General features: G+C 35.1%; 1 protein-coding gene and 2 long non-coding RNA genes across 19 annotated transcripts; 2 read left to right on the top strand and 1 right to left on the bottom strand.

The window, feature by feature from the left end:
• Positions 1-1175: 1175 nt before the first annotated feature.
• Positions 1176-19191, top strand: LOC147395544 (uncharacterized). Of its 2 annotated transcripts, XR_015180707.1 has the most exons (5): positions 1176-1585; positions 18043-18131; positions 18246-18319; positions 18602-18693; positions 18781-19191. It is a non-coding gene; the product is annotated as an uncharacterized LOC147395544 (long non-coding RNA). The 2 variants fall into 2 exon arrangements; XR_015180706.1 differs by lacking the exon at positions 1176-1585 and having other exon boundaries at positions 17313-18131.
• LOC147395546 (uncharacterized) lies at positions 3453-5979 on the bottom strand. The gene is made up of 4 exons (XR_015180693.1): positions 4782-5979; positions 4454-4571; positions 3632-3777; positions 3453-3512 (listed from the first exon to the last, which is right to left on the bottom strand). It is a non-coding gene; the product is annotated as an uncharacterized LOC147395546 (long non-coding RNA).
• LOC147395545 (uncharacterized) lies at positions 6193-12571 on the top strand. 16 transcript variants are annotated; one of them, XR_015180471.1, is made up of 8 exons: positions 6193-6603; positions 6992-7059; positions 7167-7240; positions 7357-8028; positions 8143-8249; positions 10965-11123; positions 11354-11576; positions 12128-12571. XR_015180471.1 is itself a non-coding variant. In XM_086450285.1 (5 exons), exons 2-5 carry the CDS (start codon positions 8008-8010, stop codon positions 12129-12131), a joined length of 291 nt encoding a protein of 96 aa, XP_086306411.1. In that variant the 5' UTR covers positions 7066-7240; positions 7357-8007; the 3' UTR covers positions 12132-12571. The 16 variants fall into 16 exon arrangements, 1 of the variants encoding a protein (XP_086306411.1); XR_015180468.1 differs by having other exon boundaries at positions 7147-7240; XR_015180477.1 differs by lacking the exons at positions 6193-6603; positions 6992-7059 and adding exons at positions 9678-9761; positions 10652-10888 and having other exon boundaries at positions 7066-7240.
• Positions 19192-20535: the final 1344 nt, after the last annotated feature.

The following is a 20535-nucleotide window of genomic DNA, read 5'->3' as shown; positions in this document are numbered from 1 at the left end:
TTTGCTTCCTTCACAGAACCATAGATCATTTGATTCAGGATATACAAGGACAAAGATCTCAAGGTCTTTTTTTTTACGTATCTCAAGGTCTTTTTGATGGTGGTAGAGTCTTAGTAAGGCCTTTTTTCCCTATTATGTTAGTAAAATTAGTCAGACTCTTAATCCTATGTTATTAAGGTTGTCAATGGGAAGACAAACTTCAAACCACCCCCCCCACCCACATAAAAAAAAAGGAATGGGAAGACAACCCTCCATCCTCTCTCTCTTAAGATTGTGGGCCGCAAACCTTTAAAGCCCAAATCCCTAAGTCTATTCACATACTCAACCTCAGGACCAATAAAATCAACTACCCAAAAGCCCATGAATCATCCCGACAACTAAATTCCTGCGTCCTGAATTGAATTACTTGAGTTCTATCGAATGAGAACAATAATAGAGCCTAGGAAGGTTTCCAAAATGAGATCATTTAAGACCCAAAAGGAGCCAATGGTCAATGATACAGCCCAGAATATAGCCTATATTGTGTTTGTTTTGGGCTCAAAAAGGCAATCTATTTATTTTAATTTCCGGGTCGTCCCATCTAGTTTAAGTTGATATGTGGTCTTATTCTTCTTTCAAATTATTTGATCACCCCAGGTTTTCTTCAGTGACATACTGAAATGCATGTGGATTGATAACATGTCATCAATAATGATGCATTGGAAATTATGTAATGTGACACACTCTCTCATGATTGCTAAATAGATTAGATTACATTTATTTACTCATTCTATAATTATTATTTTTTGAATAATGCTGAAGTGACCTCAAGATTGTACGTTAGATGTTTTACATCAAGATAAGAGTGAAAAAGCATCTATGATTCCTATACACATTCATGTCAGGATGTACGATATAAGGTACAATCATGAGGTCACTCCAGCACGACTCTTCTTTTTTTTTTTTTTTTTAAAGCATAACAAGAGAGATCACTACGTCAAAAAAGCTCAAATTCTGCACTTATTTAGCGTTAAATTTGATAGCCCAAATTTCACATTTATATTCGTCTGCCCAAAGCCCGCACTTAAGCCCAACACAATTATTCGACAACCCCAGCCCAACGACCCACCGGTTTTTTATTTTTATTTTTATTTTTATTTTTATTTTTTATTTTTATACAACAGTTTCGATTTTCCTTCTCAAGGAAAATAACGAACAGATAAAACCCTTTCGAAATTTCTTCTTCTCAATCTCCCTCTTCGATCTACTTGACTCTGAATTTCTTCTCAATCTCCCTCTTCGATCTACACTCACAAATCCCTTTCGATTATGAATTTCTTACCAAATCAGACTTTGGAGAGGCATTCGAGCAGACTTTGGAGAGGCATTCAAGAACACCAATCACCGATCAAACCAGACATTCGAGAGGCATTCGAGAACACCAATCAAACCAGACATTCAAGAGGCATTCGAGAACACTGATTGATCAAACCGATCGATTGATCGATCACTTCGTCGATAGATTTTTGATCTGCTTCAAATCCAGAAATCTTTAGTGTTTCTACAAATCAAATTTTCTTCTTACCTCGTTTTAGCCTTTTAAGAGGTACTTTTACTCGAATGCCTCTCCAAACAATAATTTCAGTTTAATCTTGTTGAAATTCTGTTTTAGATGCTTTAATCTAGTTTACCGACCTTATTTGTGCTAAAATGAACTTCTAATCGTAGAGTTATTAGAAGATTTTTCTGTAAAAACCCTAATTTTCCAGTAGGTCATCTTCACTTCTTTTTATTTCTTATATTTTTATTCTAGTTTCTCTACTACTTCTATTTTTCACTTAAATATTCTCTAATTATTATGTTTTGATGGTGATTTATAGTTGTTTTTGGAGCTTTTCTGATAAATTTGGATATAAAATTGGAGAAATCTAATTGGATGCATTTTTCTATGAATTTAGTTTAGATGATATGAATGTAGTTTCTTTGATTTGAGTTTAGTTCGTTAAGGGTCTATTTTTGGAGCTCTCTGTCAACTTTGTTGGTTTTTCAAAAAATGGGTAGAACACTATTGGGTCGTGAGTGAAAAGACAAAAAATCCTATTCACGTTATAATGTCAAGTTCACCACTTTTTATTGTCTACTTTGTTGAATAGAAATATGGTAATTTTCTTACATTTACGAGCTGTGAGTGTTAAGTGAGATTAGTTGAATAATGTTTTTCTCAACAAATTTCACACAACATTTACTCATGTAGAGGTTTTTTTTGGGACTTCGCTATTTGAGATTTGTGTACTTTCTTTGAGAATATATATATATATATATATATATATTCTAAGGCATTTAGTAATTTGCATCTTTTTTTATCAAGATTCGGCTGCATTTGGTTACTTGGAGATTGAGTATCGTTACATATATTCAAATGTATAAATTGGAATACTTGACCAAACTCTGAATTGGAACACTTGATATATGGTCTGACTTCGGTATTTATCTCATCTCGATATAGGCTTTGATTGACCTGGGTTTTACTTATTTCTAGTAAAAAGTGGAATCATGATCATTAAATAGGCAATATTCAAAATTAGAGGGACACAGCTGCATTTTGACTGAACTGTAACTTTAGGTCTGAGACATGTTTTACAATGAAACTCTAATGAACTTTCTACTAGTTAGAACGAAAGTGAAAGTTGAAATTTGAATTTTCCAGTGTTGGATTTGTAATGTTGATATATGGTCTGATTTAGCCATTTAAATATACTATTACTTGTTATCTCAACTCATTATAAGTTTGATTTTGCTTTCATTTATTTATATTGGTTATTGGGTTTTAGTTATTTTTATTAAAAACTGAAATCATGATTGAATTGGAAAAATTGGAGATTAGAATAACACGTAATGCTGTATTTTCGCTCAACTTTCCAAGCATAGTAGACTAGAAAATATGTGCTTATTCTGTGATGAGATAATCCTCACCAACACTACAGTAAAATAGGGTTATAGCGACGGTCTCGACCGTCGCTATAGGTACACAATACCGTCGCAATAGCATCTAGCGACAGTCAGGGAGGCCGTTGATAGTCGTCGCTAATTGTCCCATCGCTAAATGTTATATCGACGGCCAACAATTGAAGGAAACGTCGTTAGGTACAAGACTTATAGCGACAGTCGCTATTGGCCGTCGCTATAGGGTAGTTTTTTTTTGAAAAAAAAAATTTTACTCTTCAGCTTCAGCTACGGTTTTGGCTGTCGCTATAAAAGCTTTTGAAAAAAAAAATTTGAATTTACACCAGCCCCCTCATGTATTGCTGAATATTGGAGATACCCCTATATTTTGAAATTGATGACCTACCCCAACTATCAATATGAAAAGACCTAAATGCCCTCTATTAGATCTCATTGTGCTACTATTATACCGACTGATACAAATTCTCACAGAATCCAACTCACACATACACACACGCGCATGCAAAGATACACACACACACATATAAAGGTTGAAGAAAGGAGAAGCCGTCATCCACATCTTCATCACCCTGGAAAGCTTAAAACAAGCATCGATCAGCATAAAACTCTAGAGGATACAGTATAAAATGCTCTAAGAAACATAAGAAGAATGTAAAATATCATTTATCAATGAATTAAGCACACTCACATTACTCAAGTTCGCTTCCATCTCAAGATATTGAAGTCCCTTTTGTACAATTGTAATAAGAGCACCAAGGGGGACTAAATTACCATCAATTGGACATTTAGTGATCCCTGCCTCATATCTGAAAGCAAATGCTAAATGCGTGAAACCTGAGAAAGAGCATATTAGAAACCCACCTAAACAATTTGTGACACATGGAATAAAAGAAGAATCATGCTAATAATCTGAAGAAAAAAAAAAGATCTAGAATAATGCAAGAGTTTTCAGATCATCCAATCTTCCCTTGTTCTTAAATCATATAAGAAAAACAAATTTGAATTCAAGGATAATATGCCAAGCTAATGTCAAATGAAAGAAGGACAAGGAACCAAAAAAGGACTGGCCAAGAGTGCCTAATAAGCAGGTAATCAAAATCTGTTAGGAAATGCAATATGCAACTAAGACTATAAGTTAAATGGGACAGTTTTAATGAGTAGCGCTTCATGAGGTCACTTTACTCAAAGCAGAAAAATAAAATAAAATAAATGGAAAAAATACACATTATTTAAAGATTAAAAAAATTCTAGACCACTAACTGTAGCATATTCTTGAAGATAGTGATATAACAAAATAACAATATTGCTTGAAGCAATAGCTAGACTAGTGTTTCTAATGTTTTGTTTTACTTTAGCAGGTCTTTTCGACCTCCTTGGATTTTACTAGTTCTTCCTTGCTCTTTATAATTTATGATTACCAATATATGTATATATATTATATCGCATGTTTAAACAGTTCTGACCATTACTAGAAAACGAGATATTTTCCTTAACAAGAATTCAAACTAACCTTCCGCAACTTATCCAGTGCATCACTGGTATCAAAAGTTTCATTGCCCTGTTCATCCATCGTAACAGCAGCAAGCTTTGCTAATGTAACTCCGGAAGAAAATGAATGTCCCGGATTACTGTGAAACATATAACTTCCATCAAGAATTTTCATCGAGTCATATCAAAAGTTGGTCACATACCAAAAAAGAATCCCATACATCAAAAGAAGCAGAAAGCATGTGTCAAACAAGAGTTTGTATGATACAAATATGAGTGACTATTTTATAAGATAGACAATTGTATTTCCAACAAAAGGGAAGATAGATAGGGGAAAAAAAAAGGCTTACATTTCCCATCTTAGATCTAGCCTTTGCTTCAAGGGTTGCTGATTTTGCCTCCTGTGTGCCCAAAGAAATCAAGAAATTTGAAAGAGGAATGAACTAAATAGCATTAGAAATTTCCTTCCTGCTTCCATTTTCGAGATGTTTACAAGTATGGAACCAACATATTCAAAGGGATCCTCCGCCACACATGCAACAGAAGAAAGAAGTAAGGCTAAAGTAACAAAACTTGGATTTTTTTTTCTCGTATAAAAAAAAAGGTGAAATTGCCAAAGCCACTAACTTTTAATGCAACAAAAATTGTGGATAAAATTTACACCCCTTTAATCTAATATGCATGTGAAGAGTATCATAAAGACTAAATTTATTAGGTCAGTGGTATAGGAGCACAAACAAGGAATAAGGAAGTAAAATATACCACTTTTTTCACTTGATGATCTACAAAATGATCTCACAAGCTTCATAACATACAATGCCAACAAGTCAGAATGATGCCACTGAGCAAGTTTCCCAATGTGAATCGGTTTCCTCATTCAACAAGATTTTGACATGGAATAAGGTCAAATGACTTGGATGCCACTGAGCAAGCAAAAATTGACTTAATTCATCAATTTTTTTTGAAAATTCAGTCACAATGTTGATAGTTAAGAACTGTGTTTGGTGAATGGTCCAATCATAATTTGAGGATTTGGGGGCATACACTTTACTTTAAAAGACTCAATGGTGAAAATATTTCATTGCTAATTTCTCTCCCCAACCTCAACTAATGCTGGCTGAGCACAGAATGGGAGGAGATCGGATTCATATAGGATGAAGGAAATTAGAAAGAAGAGGCAAGATGATCTGTAAGCGCAACATAATTTGCTTCCCTAAATGAGATATTGGATCAGTTTCCTCCAGTGATTCCTTGAAAATGACTCATGTAGAAACAAATGATACCAGCTGTGAAAAACATCCCAATTCAATTGGAATTTTTTCTCTAGACTATAGATACATAAATATCCAATATGTATTACCGTGAAACACATTAATAATTCTAGGAGCCTTTGTACTGCGGGTTCATAGGGTAGTTAGTGATCATGCTAGCGCCATGCTCCTGTTCACCGCTCCTACTTACGAGAGAGAGTGAGAGTGAGTCAGTGAAAGAGTGAGTCTGAGTGAGGATAATATGACTCTATACATTTGACCGTCCCTTAAATTTGTTGCTATAGCCCTCTTTTCCTATAGTGAAGGTTCATATTTTTGTCCAAGGAGTCATTGTACAAATAATATTAGATCCATATATTTCTCAAAACACATAATCTGGAAATTTCGCTACAGAATTCAAATGCAGTGAAAAATTGTTCTGTATTATATGAAATAAACACTACGTGAAAACTACAAAATTTGACAAAAAAATTTGTTAGGGAAGGCCCGACGAATTTTACGACTCAAATTCCGCGGTCATTGGACCACGAATTTCATGGTTTTTCTCCCATTAAACCCGTTCTGCTGCCATTGCAAGTCTCTCTCTCTCTCTCTCACTGCTGCGATTGCAAGTCTCACTCCCTCCCTCTCTCTCTCTCTCTCTCTCTCTCTCTCTCTCTCTCTCTCTCTCTCTCACTTTGTGTGTCACTCTCGATCGATCTTTCTCGATCTCATCTCTCCGTCTCCCTTGATCTCATCTCACCCTCGATCTCTCTCTGTATTTGATCACTCACTCTCTCTCTCTCTCTCTCTCTCTCTCTCTCTCTGATTTGTCGAAGTTATCTCTCGATCTCTCAACATTGGAACGATGGAGTGAAGAAGAAGCCATTAACCTCTTGAAATTTCTCTGTTGAATTTTAAGGTGAGTCTATCTCTCTCTCTCTCTCTTGTTGGTAGATCCATAACCCTGTTCAAATTGTTGAAGATGAAATCTAGGGTTCCTAATTTCACAAAATATATTAGTTTTGATTTTTTATTTTCCAAATGCGTTTATTTTGCTTCATGAAGAAAAATTTAAGAATAGATAAACATTTGATTATAGATCCCAAAGATTTTATAGATCTGAGTGTTTTGATATTGTTAGGACTTTAGTTCTTCCATTAATCCACTAAAGATTGAAGTAGTTTGAGTTAAACTCATTTGATTTGAGTTTCAACCATTTAAATTAAAATTTCCTTCTGTAAAATCTGTGATCGCAACCTTATGATTAGAATGGTCTGCTGCTAGCTACTAATATAATGAAGTAATAGGTGAAAAAACCACTTGAATGTTTGGTCTCATTAAGGATGAGGGCCGAAAGTCTATAAAATATAAATAGGTTTGTTTAAGCATGTTTTAGGTACTTAATTATTTGTTCAATTTCCAATTTAGAAATCATAATTCCACTTCTTGACTTGAGCATTAGTACTGGAGTTTCTTTGGCAGCTACTCTTTTGAAATGTATTTTGAGGTGGAAAAGAAGATTCAAGATCGGAGCCTTTCATGATGACAAATCTGAGGTATGTGGATCGAAATAATCAGTGGCTTAATTAGTTTTATTTATAATAACTTCTTGAAGATATTTATGTTAATTTACTACCAGAATAATGATGAAATTTGTGAACCTTATGTGTAGGAAATATATTAACTAAGCCTAGAAAATTGGAGATTGACAAGCTGTGTAATGAAGGTGGAATGCAATTTTTTTATTTTTTATTGGGCTGTTTGTGTTCTTATTGTTATTTTTTGTAAGCAAAATATCCATAGTTAAAAATGACCTTGTTGTGTGGCATTTCTTTACAAGTTCTACAATTTGATTAAAGGAGTATGCAAGGCTGTTATTTGGGCTGTCAATGGGCTGTTATTTGGAACAAATTTCTATGATTGATGGATCCTAGATTTCTATGAACAATTTTTTTTTTCAATACGAAAGAGTGCTACAAATCAATTTAAAGATTTGGAAGATTAAGCATGTAACAAGCAATTTTAGGTTGTGACTCGTTGGTGACTAGTAGTGAATACCATTTGACACCTCAACATCCACCAAGGGATGCTAGCCCTGCAGGGTTAGTGGGAATGCATGTTGCGTTGTTTTATTTTTCTTGTGCTTTATGATGATCTTTTTGTATGTTGCTGATGAGAGTTTATGTTTGTATTATTTGTAATTTTTCCTACACTATTTTAATTTTTAATTCTGTTTTGATTTGCATAACTTGTTCCGGATTCCATTGGAATCGTTGCAATTTCTCATGGTTGCCTTGGAGTGGCAGCACGAGCCTGCAGCCTGATGGGTCTTGAACCTACATGGGTAAGTTCTTTTTGTTTTTAGTGTCCTGTCTTTGACTCTATTTTGCTTGGTCTTCTGATTTTGATAATTGATTTGGTAAGGAAGTTTAATTAGCTAAGATTCTTTTAATCGTAGAAATCCTCAAAGATTGGTCTTCGTGGTTCCGCAACTGCCAAGTTGTTGATGTGCTTAACATGCTACTCACTTGAAATGGTGGAACCATCGAGCTGCTTTACATGCAGGTAGGTACTAATCGCCATATGAATGCCATAAATGCCCACATGCTAAACTTTGCACTCTTATTGAATTTTTAAACTCTTCCTTCTTAATCTAGCTTTACACCCCTACAACATTGGCTCCAGCTCGTGACTTCTGTTTTAGAGTTTCGCAGTCTTTTATACGATTTTAAAATAATTCCTAGCATACCAATTTAAACCCAATTATGTGTTTCTATAAATTATTTGGTGCATGGAGATGTTTCTGATTTCAATTTCCAATAACTCTGTTTCTTTTAGACATTTAAATAAGATGATAACATTTGAACTTGCAAAGAAAAACACCTTCTATCACTTTCTGGTTGATCTATCTTGTGACTCTTAGTTCTCTCTTCCTGAAAATAATCAATAATAATATAATACCGCTCAAAAAACAAATGATTTCAACTTTTTCAACATGACCCAACTTGTAAACATTGGAGTCTAATAGGTGCATATACTTGAATATTCTACCAAACTCTAATAGTAAAGAGGGGAGCTTAATGCCTCTTCTTCCATGAATTCTACACCAGTTCCAATAAATCGTCACTCTTTACCTAGAAGTCCAAAAATCCTAACTACACTACGTGAAAAAGGGGTAAACTCCATGCCAATGTCCTTTGAATTTGGCTAAATCCAAACAAATTTGACAGTCCTTGGAGTCGAATCAACCCCTTTTTTTTTCATGTAGCACTATCACGGTTTGGATGGTTGATTTTCAAGGGATTGAATTGTAGGTGGTGGTCTAAGCCTAATATGGATTATGCTTGACAAGAGGATTCCCAAAATTGGCAATCTAATTTGGGGGAAAAGGGATCCATCCATTAAGGTATAGATTGCACTATAAAAAGTACACCAAGATATAGTCATTGTAATATTAGAAATGTTTTCCTTGACATTGTGCTGCCGACTGCTCTCATTTTCCATTTTTGTTTTGAAAAGTGTATCCACACGCTGTTAGTGTTGGTTAATGAAGAAATGGACCTAAAAAATATTCTCAAGCAATGATATGCATGTTATCAAATTTATTACACCTTTTGTCAGTGTCACCAAAGTTGTGGTATTGAAAAATAAATTTGAAACGACAGTGACCGAAATCTAACTCCTTTTGGTTCCATCCAAAGAGATCTACATAATTTATTTTAAAGTGATTATGGAATTGGTTTTCTTTGTAAGCAAGTTTTTGAATGTTGGACGTTTGTCTATGCCTTTTATGGATCATACAAGTATTTTTTGTAGTCTTGGAGTAAGCTACTTGACAACTACAATAGGGTTGAATTTGAACATTAATTTTTGTTCTTTTGGGAGCAGTACACTATGAAAAAAATATTTATTGTAGTCACAATTCCAACATTCTAGTGGAATAATTTTTAATAACTTTGTGGCATTGTGCGCTTTGATTTGGGATTCACATAGGTGTCGGGGGTCAATTACGGTTCGTATTGGGTAATGGTCATATTTCATTAAGATATTTTGGACGATCTATAATGCCTCACACAGGTCTGTGACTGCCATCAGTTGTAAGAATGTACATATTTTCCTTGGACAATACATTTACTATGTCACATAATTTGTATATCAAGAAATCACTGTTTACTTTTTCAGTTGTGGATTGAATTATCTACTTGGTCAAGCTAAATACATCTTCCACCTTTGCTTATCTGAAGTATTATTTTGGTTATGCAGATTTTCATAACTTAGGAAGACCTAAACATGACAGCATTTAAATGTTGAAGGACATTTAAGAGCTTCCCCTGTTTTGAAGGATTTTCAAAACAATGTTTCTTATTGATCCCTCCATTATATATTGGATCCAAAATCGCGGCATTGTTCTACTTTGTAAGTGATCAATGTGCCAGAAACCAGGTACAAATAGACTCATACCTGTGCTGATTGTCAATCGGGTCCTTGAAATTAAAATGGACCACAACCAAGATTTGGGTCTTTTGGGTAGAATTGGCTCCCTCTAAACACTACTTCCTTCGAAAGGGTTACTCATGAAGTAACAATGATATCTTAGTATTTGAGGGCAATGACAACAGATAAAAGAGAAAAAATGAACATGATGACAATCACCTTAGAACACTTCAAATCACTCAAGGGCAATAACTATAAATAAAAATCAATCTGTTTTGAGCATTGCCACCATGTTGATGGCCCAGCCAATATAGCATCTGCTATTGTATCCCATTTTGATTCCATCTCTTTTAGACATTGCGACTTCCCAACTATATCCAGATCAGGTACGTCATTAGATTGTTTGGACTATCCTTCAAAGCAATCCTTATCATTATAATCTTCATCGACTATGCATTCTTGTTACTTGTCAGATGAAATTGTAAATGGCCATTCATGCAACAACAATATACACCTGTGTTTCTTATTACCAGGGGGGCATGTGATTCAAAATGGAAACCAAGAGACTTGGACAACACCGAAAGAATACTCCATTCGGCTTTTTGATGTAGCTCATTGAGTTAACCATGGGCTGATCGATGCGATTTTGGCTTATGTTTGAGTTTCATCCTCATCCCATCTCAACTTTAGATATTCTTTGGGATTAGGTTTTATTATCTTTGTGTGCGATGAATGCAACTCAACACCTAGTAAATAATTCCTTTTACAAGGTAAAAATCCGCCGGGTTGGATGTCAGTCTATGTTCTTAAACTGGTTTCTGGCCTTATGTTATCTTTGTTTTACAGACTAAACTGGCTAGTTATCTCTATGAAAACCTGCGTGCTCTTCCCAATATCCACGTATATGGCCCTGTTCCTTCACAAACTGTCCGCTGTGCTGTTCTTTGTTCATTTAATGTTGAAAATATCCACCCAACAGACATTGCAACTTTTCTCGATTAGCAGGTATGACAATAGATCCTAGTCACTATGTTTAAGTTGCTATTATCTTTCTCTCTTTCTTTCGATTATGAAAATAGAAATATCGGCATCCCAGGGCTGGAAATACAAGATGCAGGTTACCCATTTAATTTTTACAGTTGAATCTTTTTCTGTACATTTGATTAAATAAATGCATGCCTGTGGTGTAGATATATTAATGCAGGTTAACCTTTTTTTCTTTTAAAAATTTGTAGGCATCTATGTTGGAAATATATAACGAAACAATTCGCGAAGTATTTTAGACAATGGTGGGGCTGGAAAGCAATACACAATTAAACATGAACCCCACGTTAACACGTGCTGATAGGTCTCATTGAGATTGGCACCACCATGAACCCCACTTTAACACATGATAGGCTGGTGGGTCAAGTTCTTGGGGAGGTTGGGTCACTCCCGGAAGTTTTTGTTGAACTCAAGGTAAGAAGCTGAACCTGCAAAATTACTTTTACTATTCTGCATCTGTATCTTCTCATGTGTGGGACATGACGGAATGTGATGAATTTGTTGACGTGCTAACAGTTAGGTCCCCATCAAAACTACTGTTTTTGTCCAAAAGCAACTTGATAGATTGAAGGCATAAACAACTTGTATATTCTTTGCTAGACCATTTGGTTTGTACATGAATCTAGTTTTCTTTTACTGCACAAAGGCTGAAATAAATGGTTTGGTCAACATCCAAGTAGATGGAGTTTTGTCCTGACTCCTTGATTCTGCACCTTGACTTTGTGTGTAGTTGTAAATATATCAGGGTTCGTCGTCTAAGCAGTTATTTCTTCAAATAAATTATTTTATCCATGTTGCCCGTTATCAATTAGGGCAGGTTGGACAAAATGTCGAAACCAGTGAAACCAAGAAGCAAAAGATTGTTGTTCCATCTATTTCACTGAGATCATTATGTTATTCTGTGTGTGCCTTGTAAAATATGAATAATGATGAATGACTTTGTTCTTGCTCTCCAACTTTTTTAGGTGAACTTTTTCCTTCTTTGACGGCTTCTTGGAGTCAGAACCAAGGGTACAGAGAGGCAAGGAAACGTCTCAAAGCTGGCTAAAGGTGAGATCCTGATGTTGAACATTAGGTCTGTGTCAACAGGTGCTCGAGTTATTGCTGTAACGAATGATCTTGCTAAGCTGCAACTCACGTCACCCGTGTGCACTAGCAAAGGGGAGAAGGTTGCCCTCAGCCGATGGGTTGAGAAGCATTGGCGACTTATAGGATGGGGCCAACTTCAAGCAGGAACTACCCTTGATGTCCCACCCTGCCCCATCTAGAGAGAGAGAGAGAGAGATGGCTGCTACTAGGAACAATTTTTGTTATGTTGAGAAGGATACATAGATTTCTTATTATGTTGTGTAGTTTATCGAGTGATTTTTCTTTCATATTTGAAATGTTACGAAGATTTTATTTTTCTAGTACCAATATGCTGTACATTAAGAAAAAATCAATTGAGATGGTTTGTTCACCAACAAAGGTTGAATATTGTCCCAAATTAAAGGAGTGTATAAGTTGTGAATGTTTTATAAAGAATGAGAGAAAAGCTAAAAAGAAAGCAAATTGAGATAGTAATGTTGGATATGAACACTTGCAATCAGGTTCTGTTTTTTTAAATCCATTATCCAATAATTTGATAGTCTAGGGCCGTCAAAAAAAAAATTCTACAAGAGAATATTTGACGGGCATATTTGATGGTAGGGTCCGTCAAATTTCTCAAAATTTGACGGGCTAAGACCGTCAAATATGGGCCTTTTTCACATAGTGAAAGATATCATAGTGACTGAAGACAGTGACGTGTATCGCTTAAGAACTCGTGTGCCAGCACTCCATGTTATCCTGTTACAAAGGAATTGAGAGTATTAAATTAGAAGATGATCCGTAACCAATACCAAAAACAAATTTTGGCTATAATGAAAATACCATTATAGCTCAACTGGAATGGAAATTTAATTATGGAGACAATCCAAACTATTAGCCATGGACCCATTATTTCATTAATTTTATCTCAATCTGAGTGGAGATCACCTGAAACTGTTTTACACAATAATGAAGATTAATCCTTGTTAGGTTACATGATTAAGGCCCAAGGCCACAAAGATTAACGATTATTACCATAAAAAATTGTCCAAAAGGGGTTTTTGCAGAAACACCTCCAAATCTTCTAATGAAATCAGAAAGGTTCATTTGTTTGAATTCGATTGGAAGAGATCCAAGTTCAAAAAATTCACTGGAAATTTATCCAAAAATCACCAGATGAAGTTTGTAAATGGCAGGAGATCAGAGTTTACAAATATTTAATGCTTTAATTGGTGTTTTCTGCATCTACATTTATTTCTTGATCTGCGAGGAGAAAGAAATATAGTTTCAAGAACTCACACAGATCCTTGCAAATAAGAACTCTTACCTTTCGATCACGAACAGTCTGCAGTGAACTTTCCATATTTTGTTCAAGGGCAAACTTTTTAGCAAACTTTTTGGCAAAACATTTTTCAAAACATGGGTTAGAGGTTTTGGAATGGGCTGATTTTTGGTGAGGATGATCTCTACGGTGAGGAGATCATTCTCACCAAAAATCAGCCCATTCCAAAACTTCTAATCCCATCAAAAACAGTTTACAAAAAATGGACGGTTCACGATGTTTCAGCTTGTAAACATGGGTTAGAAGTTTTGGAATGGGCTGATTTTTGGTGATGATGATCTCTTCACCATAGAGATCATCCTCACCAAAAATCAGCCCATTCCAAAACCTCTAACTCATGTTTTGAAAAATGTTTTGCCAAAAAGTTGGCCATTGAACGCCCCCCATATATATATATATATATAAAAATCCCCAATTTTATCTTTTTTTTATACGATTTGTGAAAAAAGCCTTCGGATTACCTAATTTCTCTCCGGAGTTTATTATTAATTTCCTTCTGCTTATTCAAGTTATCTTGCATTCTCTGCAAATCCACAGATAAACTCATTCTTAGATCAAAGACGATCAAATTGAGGGAAAATAGAGAGAGAGAGAGAGAGAGAGAGAGAGAGAGAGAGAGAGAGAGAGACCCCGTAATGAGGTTGCCACATATTGATCCCATCGAAAATAAACACTCCATAGCGACGGTTAAACTTTGACCGTCACTAGAAGTTGTTGCTGTAGCCAATTTTTCCTGTAGTGAAAAATGTCCCTCAACTTATACACTTGTTGGCTTAAGTTGTGTTCTTATTTGCTAAAATAAAAAAAAGGTAAATTTTGGATTTTCTGTATGTATTGAAATGTATGTGAACATTTCCGTAGTATGAATTTAGTCCAAAAATTCTTAACTCTGAATGAAATCTATAAGATCTTAGCTCACTTGGGGCCTGTCATTGGTGGGCTCTGATTTGAGGTGTAATGTAAAATATGACATCAGTTATGTTAACAGTAAGTTAATTTATTGCATATTGATGTATCTTATTGAAATCTTAAGTTTTATATTCAAAATGCCCTCATACCTGTTGAAAATCACTAAATTCTCTTTTGGAAGTGATATTTTAACCGACACAATGATGGTGCATCACTACCTTCTAAATCTTCACTTTAATGATTATTATTGGGGGTAGATAACATATAAGATGGATCTATTCAACCACTAACCGTTTTTCATCATAACTATCATGAACTTTATCTCCCCAAAGTGTAAATGAATGTGGGGCCGCCCCTGCTTTTGAATTAGAGAAATTAAAAGTGCTTAAACCTGATATATGCTACCAACTGATTTGCCAAAAATATTCAGTTTTATACAATTAAACAAGCTTTTATAGGTGTTCTGTTCTGATGAGAAGCACTAACATCAAACTTAGATATTAGTGATTTTCATCTCACCTTGACATAATTTAAAACCAAACATTGTCTTCATAGTCCATTTTATTTATTTATTAATATTAATATTATCTTAATAATTCAATCTGACCATTTCTTTATAAAAAGATGATAAAATAGATGGAAATGTCCAAACTCTGTTAAAGAACTAGAATATGGGAGAAGACATGTAAAAGAGATTCTAAGCCAACTTATCTCATCCAACTCTTTTTCGAAACTGCTTCATCTGAAGAGTCAATTATTATTACCTACCAAGATATTCATTTGGATATAATATCTTTACTTTTAGTGGTAGTCTTTATAAGAGTAATCACCATTGCACTACCATATATCTTGATTGATTCTTTAATTCATACCTTAGGGATGTAGAGTTTCAATCTCAATTGCACTTAGGTTATGCACATCAGATTATCGAAGTATTAGAAGAAATAAGTGATAGAACTTCCTTTCCTTCGACTTTTCACAAATGTTACCATGTAATTAACTATACAGAAATCATCTATAAACTTATCATGGTATAACGATATCAGGGGCAGATAGTGCAATTATTTGTGCACATGTGAAAGCGCCCTCGATCCGCGGGGTGCACGGATCCACTTTTGACCCTTGAGGTTTGGGAGTCGCCACCTAGTTATTGTGGTCTAGGAACCAAACTGACTCTAACATGGATAACAAGAACTAATCTACCATAAAAAATCTGAATTCGGGGATCATGTTACGGGGTTGGAAGGTGTTAGGCACCAACCCCGCCCGGCCAAAGCCGGTCTCTACTAACTTCCCAAATATATCACATTGCTAAAAAACCTAGATAAAAATAAAAATAAAAAATTTCATACCTTTCTGATAGCAAGGATTTTGCTCCCTCAGATCTGGCAAAAAGAGCTCTTTGTACTGTACTCCCTTGCTTCGTTCTGTCTCCGGATTTGACTTCGGATCTCCTAGATTAAGGTATCTCCTTGTTTCTGAATCTGAACTCTTCAAGTTTGTTGCGGATTAGGGGTGTTTTTGGAGGGATTTTAAGTGTTTTCTAGACTAAAATTGAAGGGGGGATGTTAGGTAAGGAGTTGGGACTCCAAAACTAGGGTTTATGGGGGGCTAGGGGAGCTTCTAGACCTACTTCTCTTAGGGTTTATGATTTTATACGAAAATAGAGTGTGAGCACCTCTATTTATAGATGTTTTTTAGGGTTGATTTGGATAGAGTTAGTGTTTAATTAGAGATCTTTCAATTAGAGTTGTGTTTTAGTTAAAATTGTTTTAGGTAGAATTGTGTTTTAATTAGAATTATTTTAGGTAGAATTGTTTTTAAGTTAGAACTCTATTAGATAGAGTTATTATTTAATTAGAATTCTATTATGACTTTTGGTCTTATTTGATTGACTTTTAATGTTTTGACTTTAGTCTTAATTGATTGACTTTTAATATTTTGACTTCAGTCTTGCTTAATTGACTTTAATTTTGACTTTAGTCTCACTTGATTGACTTTAATACCTTGACTTTAGTCTTGCTTGATTTACTTTTAATTTTTGGAGAACCCCCTTCCATTATTTCTTTAATTCTTGGACCCCCAAATGGAGGGGTCTTTAAAGAAATATCTCACGAACCCTCAACAATTTTGCTTGAGAGTCCGATTGATCGATTTCTTTGGTTCAAAATTTTAAATTAATTTCATAAATGTTTCACTTTAATTATTTAATATTTTATTTATTAATTTCGAATTTTTTAATTATGAAAATTATGAAATTACCGTTTTGCCCCCGGAGAGGACTTTTCACGTTTCAAGTCGGTTTTTAATGTTTTAGGATGTTTTAGAATCGGTTTTTCGTAAGGAATTCAATGAGAATGTTGGTTTGTGTCATTTATGAAAATTTTTATGTGAAATGATTGTGAACTTTATGAGGGGCATTTTCGTAATTTTGTCAAATTCTGTTAAAATTGGTGAAATGATTTATTTGGTTTCGATTTATTATTTTATGTGTTTGAATGGGTTTTCCTAAGCGTAATGTAGGCTCTAGGGTTGTTTTGAGGTTAGGGGTATTTTGGTAATTCGGTCAATTTTTAGTGATTTTTATCGTGAAGCTTCTTTTTGGTCTGCAAGATGATGATTTCTATGTTTCTAGAGTCATATTTTCCTAGCGTAGCGTGGTTTCTAAGGTTTTGTTAGTTTGAGATACCTCATCCGGATTTCTGAAACATATCTGGTAACAAAGTAAAGCAATGGAATACACATCCATCATTGGGAATCATTGCGATCGGGTTGACGAGTTGATTAATCAGGCGGATGCAAAAATGGGGTGTCTACAACATGTTGCACTATATTCTCTGTCAACTTCCACATACCTTATTCTTTGTATGATTTCAGCATATACTTGGTCTATAAAGAATGGTTTTGGTCCACCTTCTGGTCCCTTTTAAACCATCTTGACAATGTGGGGGACATTGCTAAGATGGGTTCGGATCTATTTGGGTCTTATGCTGAATCATCTTGCGCCGCACCGTTCAACTTCTCATCTCGACAATTTTGATGACAGTCGAGATTGCCATTGTGAGCTTCCTTGTTAGTTGAGTTGCAAGTAGGATTGATGTTTTCTTTGAGGGTGTTTGTACATTGCATGTAGGAGGAGTAGTAGTAGTAATGTGACCAATTATTGTTGTTTAGCTTTTAAGTTCTGTTCTATTCTCTGTCTTCTGAAGAGAACACAAATTTACCATTCTGACTTAGTTGGGAGATTTGCATTCATAAGTGATTGACTCTTGAGAGTGGTGCCTTTGCCTTTTGAAGTCTTGAAATTCTAAATATGGATATAACTCCGGAAAAAAGTGAAAATTTGGAAGATGACAGGATTCATCACACAACATTAATTAAAATTACATGAATTGCACTTATCACGTAGGCCCTTAGCTTAGGCAATTTTCTTTGATTTTCAGATTCTAAGTTGAATGATCATATATCAAAGAATCATTTTTGTAATATAAGATTATTATGGAATGTGGGATATATGACCACTTTTGTTACTGTGCATCAATAACATTGGTTGTACTGCAGGTGGGCATGATATGGAAGAAAAGGCAGCTAAGGCTTATGATTTAGCTGCACTCAAGTACTAGGGTCCTTCAACTCATATAAATTTCCCTGTGAGTTGGTTTAGTTTTCTCATGTAAAGGTTCTTTATTCCTTTTGTAACTATAGAAGATCAGCATGATCAAAATCAGCTTTTATATTTATTTAATTTTTCTTTTTATATTCAGTTGAGCACATATGAGAAAGAGCTTGAAGAGATGAAGAACATGACAAGACAGGAATTTCTAGCCAACTGAAGAAGGTATCCTCTCTCTCTCTCTCTCTCTCTCTCTCTCTCTCTCTCTCTCTCTCATAATGGACAATTCTTTGTTGGAGTTTGTTACAAGTATGTTGTTTTAGTCATGAACTATTTAGATACATATTAATACATGATATTTATTGTGAAGTGATGCCAGGCAATACCAGGAAGCTTTTTTCGTTCACTTATCCCTTTAATTAGAATGAAAAAGAGATATATAGAATTTATATGGAAATAGGCTGGGTGTAAAGGCTTTCGGACTGTTTATTTTATCTATATATTCAGATTTTGGACTGTTTAGATGGGTAAATTTTATCTATGCAATCAGCAATCATTATGGTAGCCTAGGTGGTGGTCACTACTCTGCATATGCAAAGGTAAGAGATGTAAACCAGAATCTGCTTCTATTTGGGATTTGTTGGTGTATGATTGAGAATATGTAATGTGTTTTATCGAATGTGCAGCTACTTGAAAGGGACAGGTGGTACCATTTTGATGACTGTCACGTTTCTCCTATTAGTGGAGGTGAAATCAAGACATCAATAGCTTATGTGTTATTCTATCAGAGAGTTAAAGTTAAATCAGATAAAGGAGCAGGTGAACAATCTCATGTTCATTCTCCAAGTAATTAGAGCAGAGCACTAGATGGGACGATGAGAAGCAACTTCAAGACATGTACTTTGATGAAGTCAAGTTCAGCACGGATGCTTTCCAAGGACCTTGATCCGTTTTCATTTGGGAAAATGAAAACAACAATGCCAAGTTAATTTCCTAGAATTAAATCAAATCCAAAAATTAAAATTTTGGATGACAAATTTTGTCCATTGATGTATGTGAAAATGATCTCAAGAATTCTTCCAATATGTGAGATTAAAATCTTGACTTATATAAATAAATTTTTTTTTTTTAAATCTTATTATTCTTTGATACTATGAATTGAATGCAAATTGGTGTGGATGGTATGTGAATGGATGGGGATGAGAGGATGGGATTGGATGTGAATGTCAATATGGATGGGATATAGATATAAATGTGTGATTTTTTTCGCAGATATAGGTTGAAAAAAAAAACATTTGGGCACGAAATGAAAGTTTTGATTGGTCTTTAAAATAATTCGACAGCCTCATGCCATCGAAAATATGGCAGAATCCCAGATTCGACGGCCACAAAACGTAGAAAATATAATATTCAACGGCTATAGATCGTCAAATATATGTTTATATCCCAGATTCAACGGTCCAAAATCGTCGAATTTATAAAAATTCTATGGTTTTTAGCCGCCGAATATTTTTCGACAAGCCCCAATTCGATGGGCCAATTCGACAGTTGAGTCTGTCGAATGTATCCATAATTCGACGGTTTTAAGCCGTCAAGATTTGGGTATTTTCACATAGTTGATGTGCACACATACTTTAGCCTGGAGAGAGGATAGAAGCTCAAATTCAACTCCATGAAAACAAGCAAAAACTATCCGCTCTCCCCCAAGCACTTCAAACTTGCCCTAAGAGACAGATCAGAAACCCTTGAAGGAGAGTGAGTAATAAATGCCATAGTATGACTCTAACCCAACATACCAACCACTTTGATCAATCAACTCCACAGAAGTATGCATGCATGACACCAATCATCCACTCCCCCACCTGGACTTCAAACTAGCCCACTATTACAGGCCAAGCTAGAAACCCCTGAGGGAGAGTGAGCAATGGTTGCCCTGCTAAAAACAATTTTTTCTTTTTTCTAATTAACCCTATTATTTCAAACTTTCTTGGTTGCCCATCTTAACTTCTACGGAATGGGTCCTTGGGCTCTTGTACAAGCTCATCTAGACTGGACTGAAGACCTCTCCTTCTTATAAGCCGTAAAACATGTAATTGAGCAAGTCAAGGTGGGACCTCTATGTCTTTGACACTTGGTATTAGTGTCAAAACCAGATTCCTTTAATTCAGACAACAATACCATAAAAGTTGGCCCTTACTAGCCTTGGTAAGTCACCTTTGTTTGAATAAAAACAAGAATAAAACAACTTAGCATCTTAACCATATCCAAATCTACCACTAAGTCTACGAAAATATCCTGTCAATCATGCTGGGTCCTTGTCTACAATTGGGTGATCCTTGGGATTCGTGCATTCTAAATCTAAAGGTCCATTTAATGGTATGAACCTTCGGATGACACTCAGCCATGGATGACAAGAACACTGCTTGTTCTATGACGTTGAA

The sequence above is a fragment of the Akebia trifoliata genome, chromosome 8, assembly GCF_017979445.1.
Source record: "Akebia trifoliata isolate Shusen 1 chromosome 8, ASM1797944v1, whole genome shotgun sequence".
Lineage (NCBI taxonomy): Eukaryota > Viridiplantae > Streptophyta > Magnoliopsida > Ranunculales > Lardizabalaceae > Akebia > Akebia trifoliata.
The sequence above is the reverse complement of the archived record's forward strand: the minus strand, read 5'-3'. Positions and strand labels throughout refer to the sequence as shown.

Bases quoted from the DNA above. Each gene is read 5' to 3' on its own strand.
- LOC147395545 (XM_086450285.1), top strand. From the start codon at position 8,008: ATGGGTCTTGAACCTACATGG. The intron at 8,029-8,142 runs GTAAGTTCTTTT...TTTTAATCGTAG, and splicing joins TGGGTCTTGAACCTACATGG to AAATCCTCAAAGATTGGTCT. The intron at 8,250-10,964 runs GTAGGTACTAAT...TTTGTTTTACAG, and splicing joins TCGAGCTGCTTTACATGCAG to ACTAAACTGGCTAGTTATCT.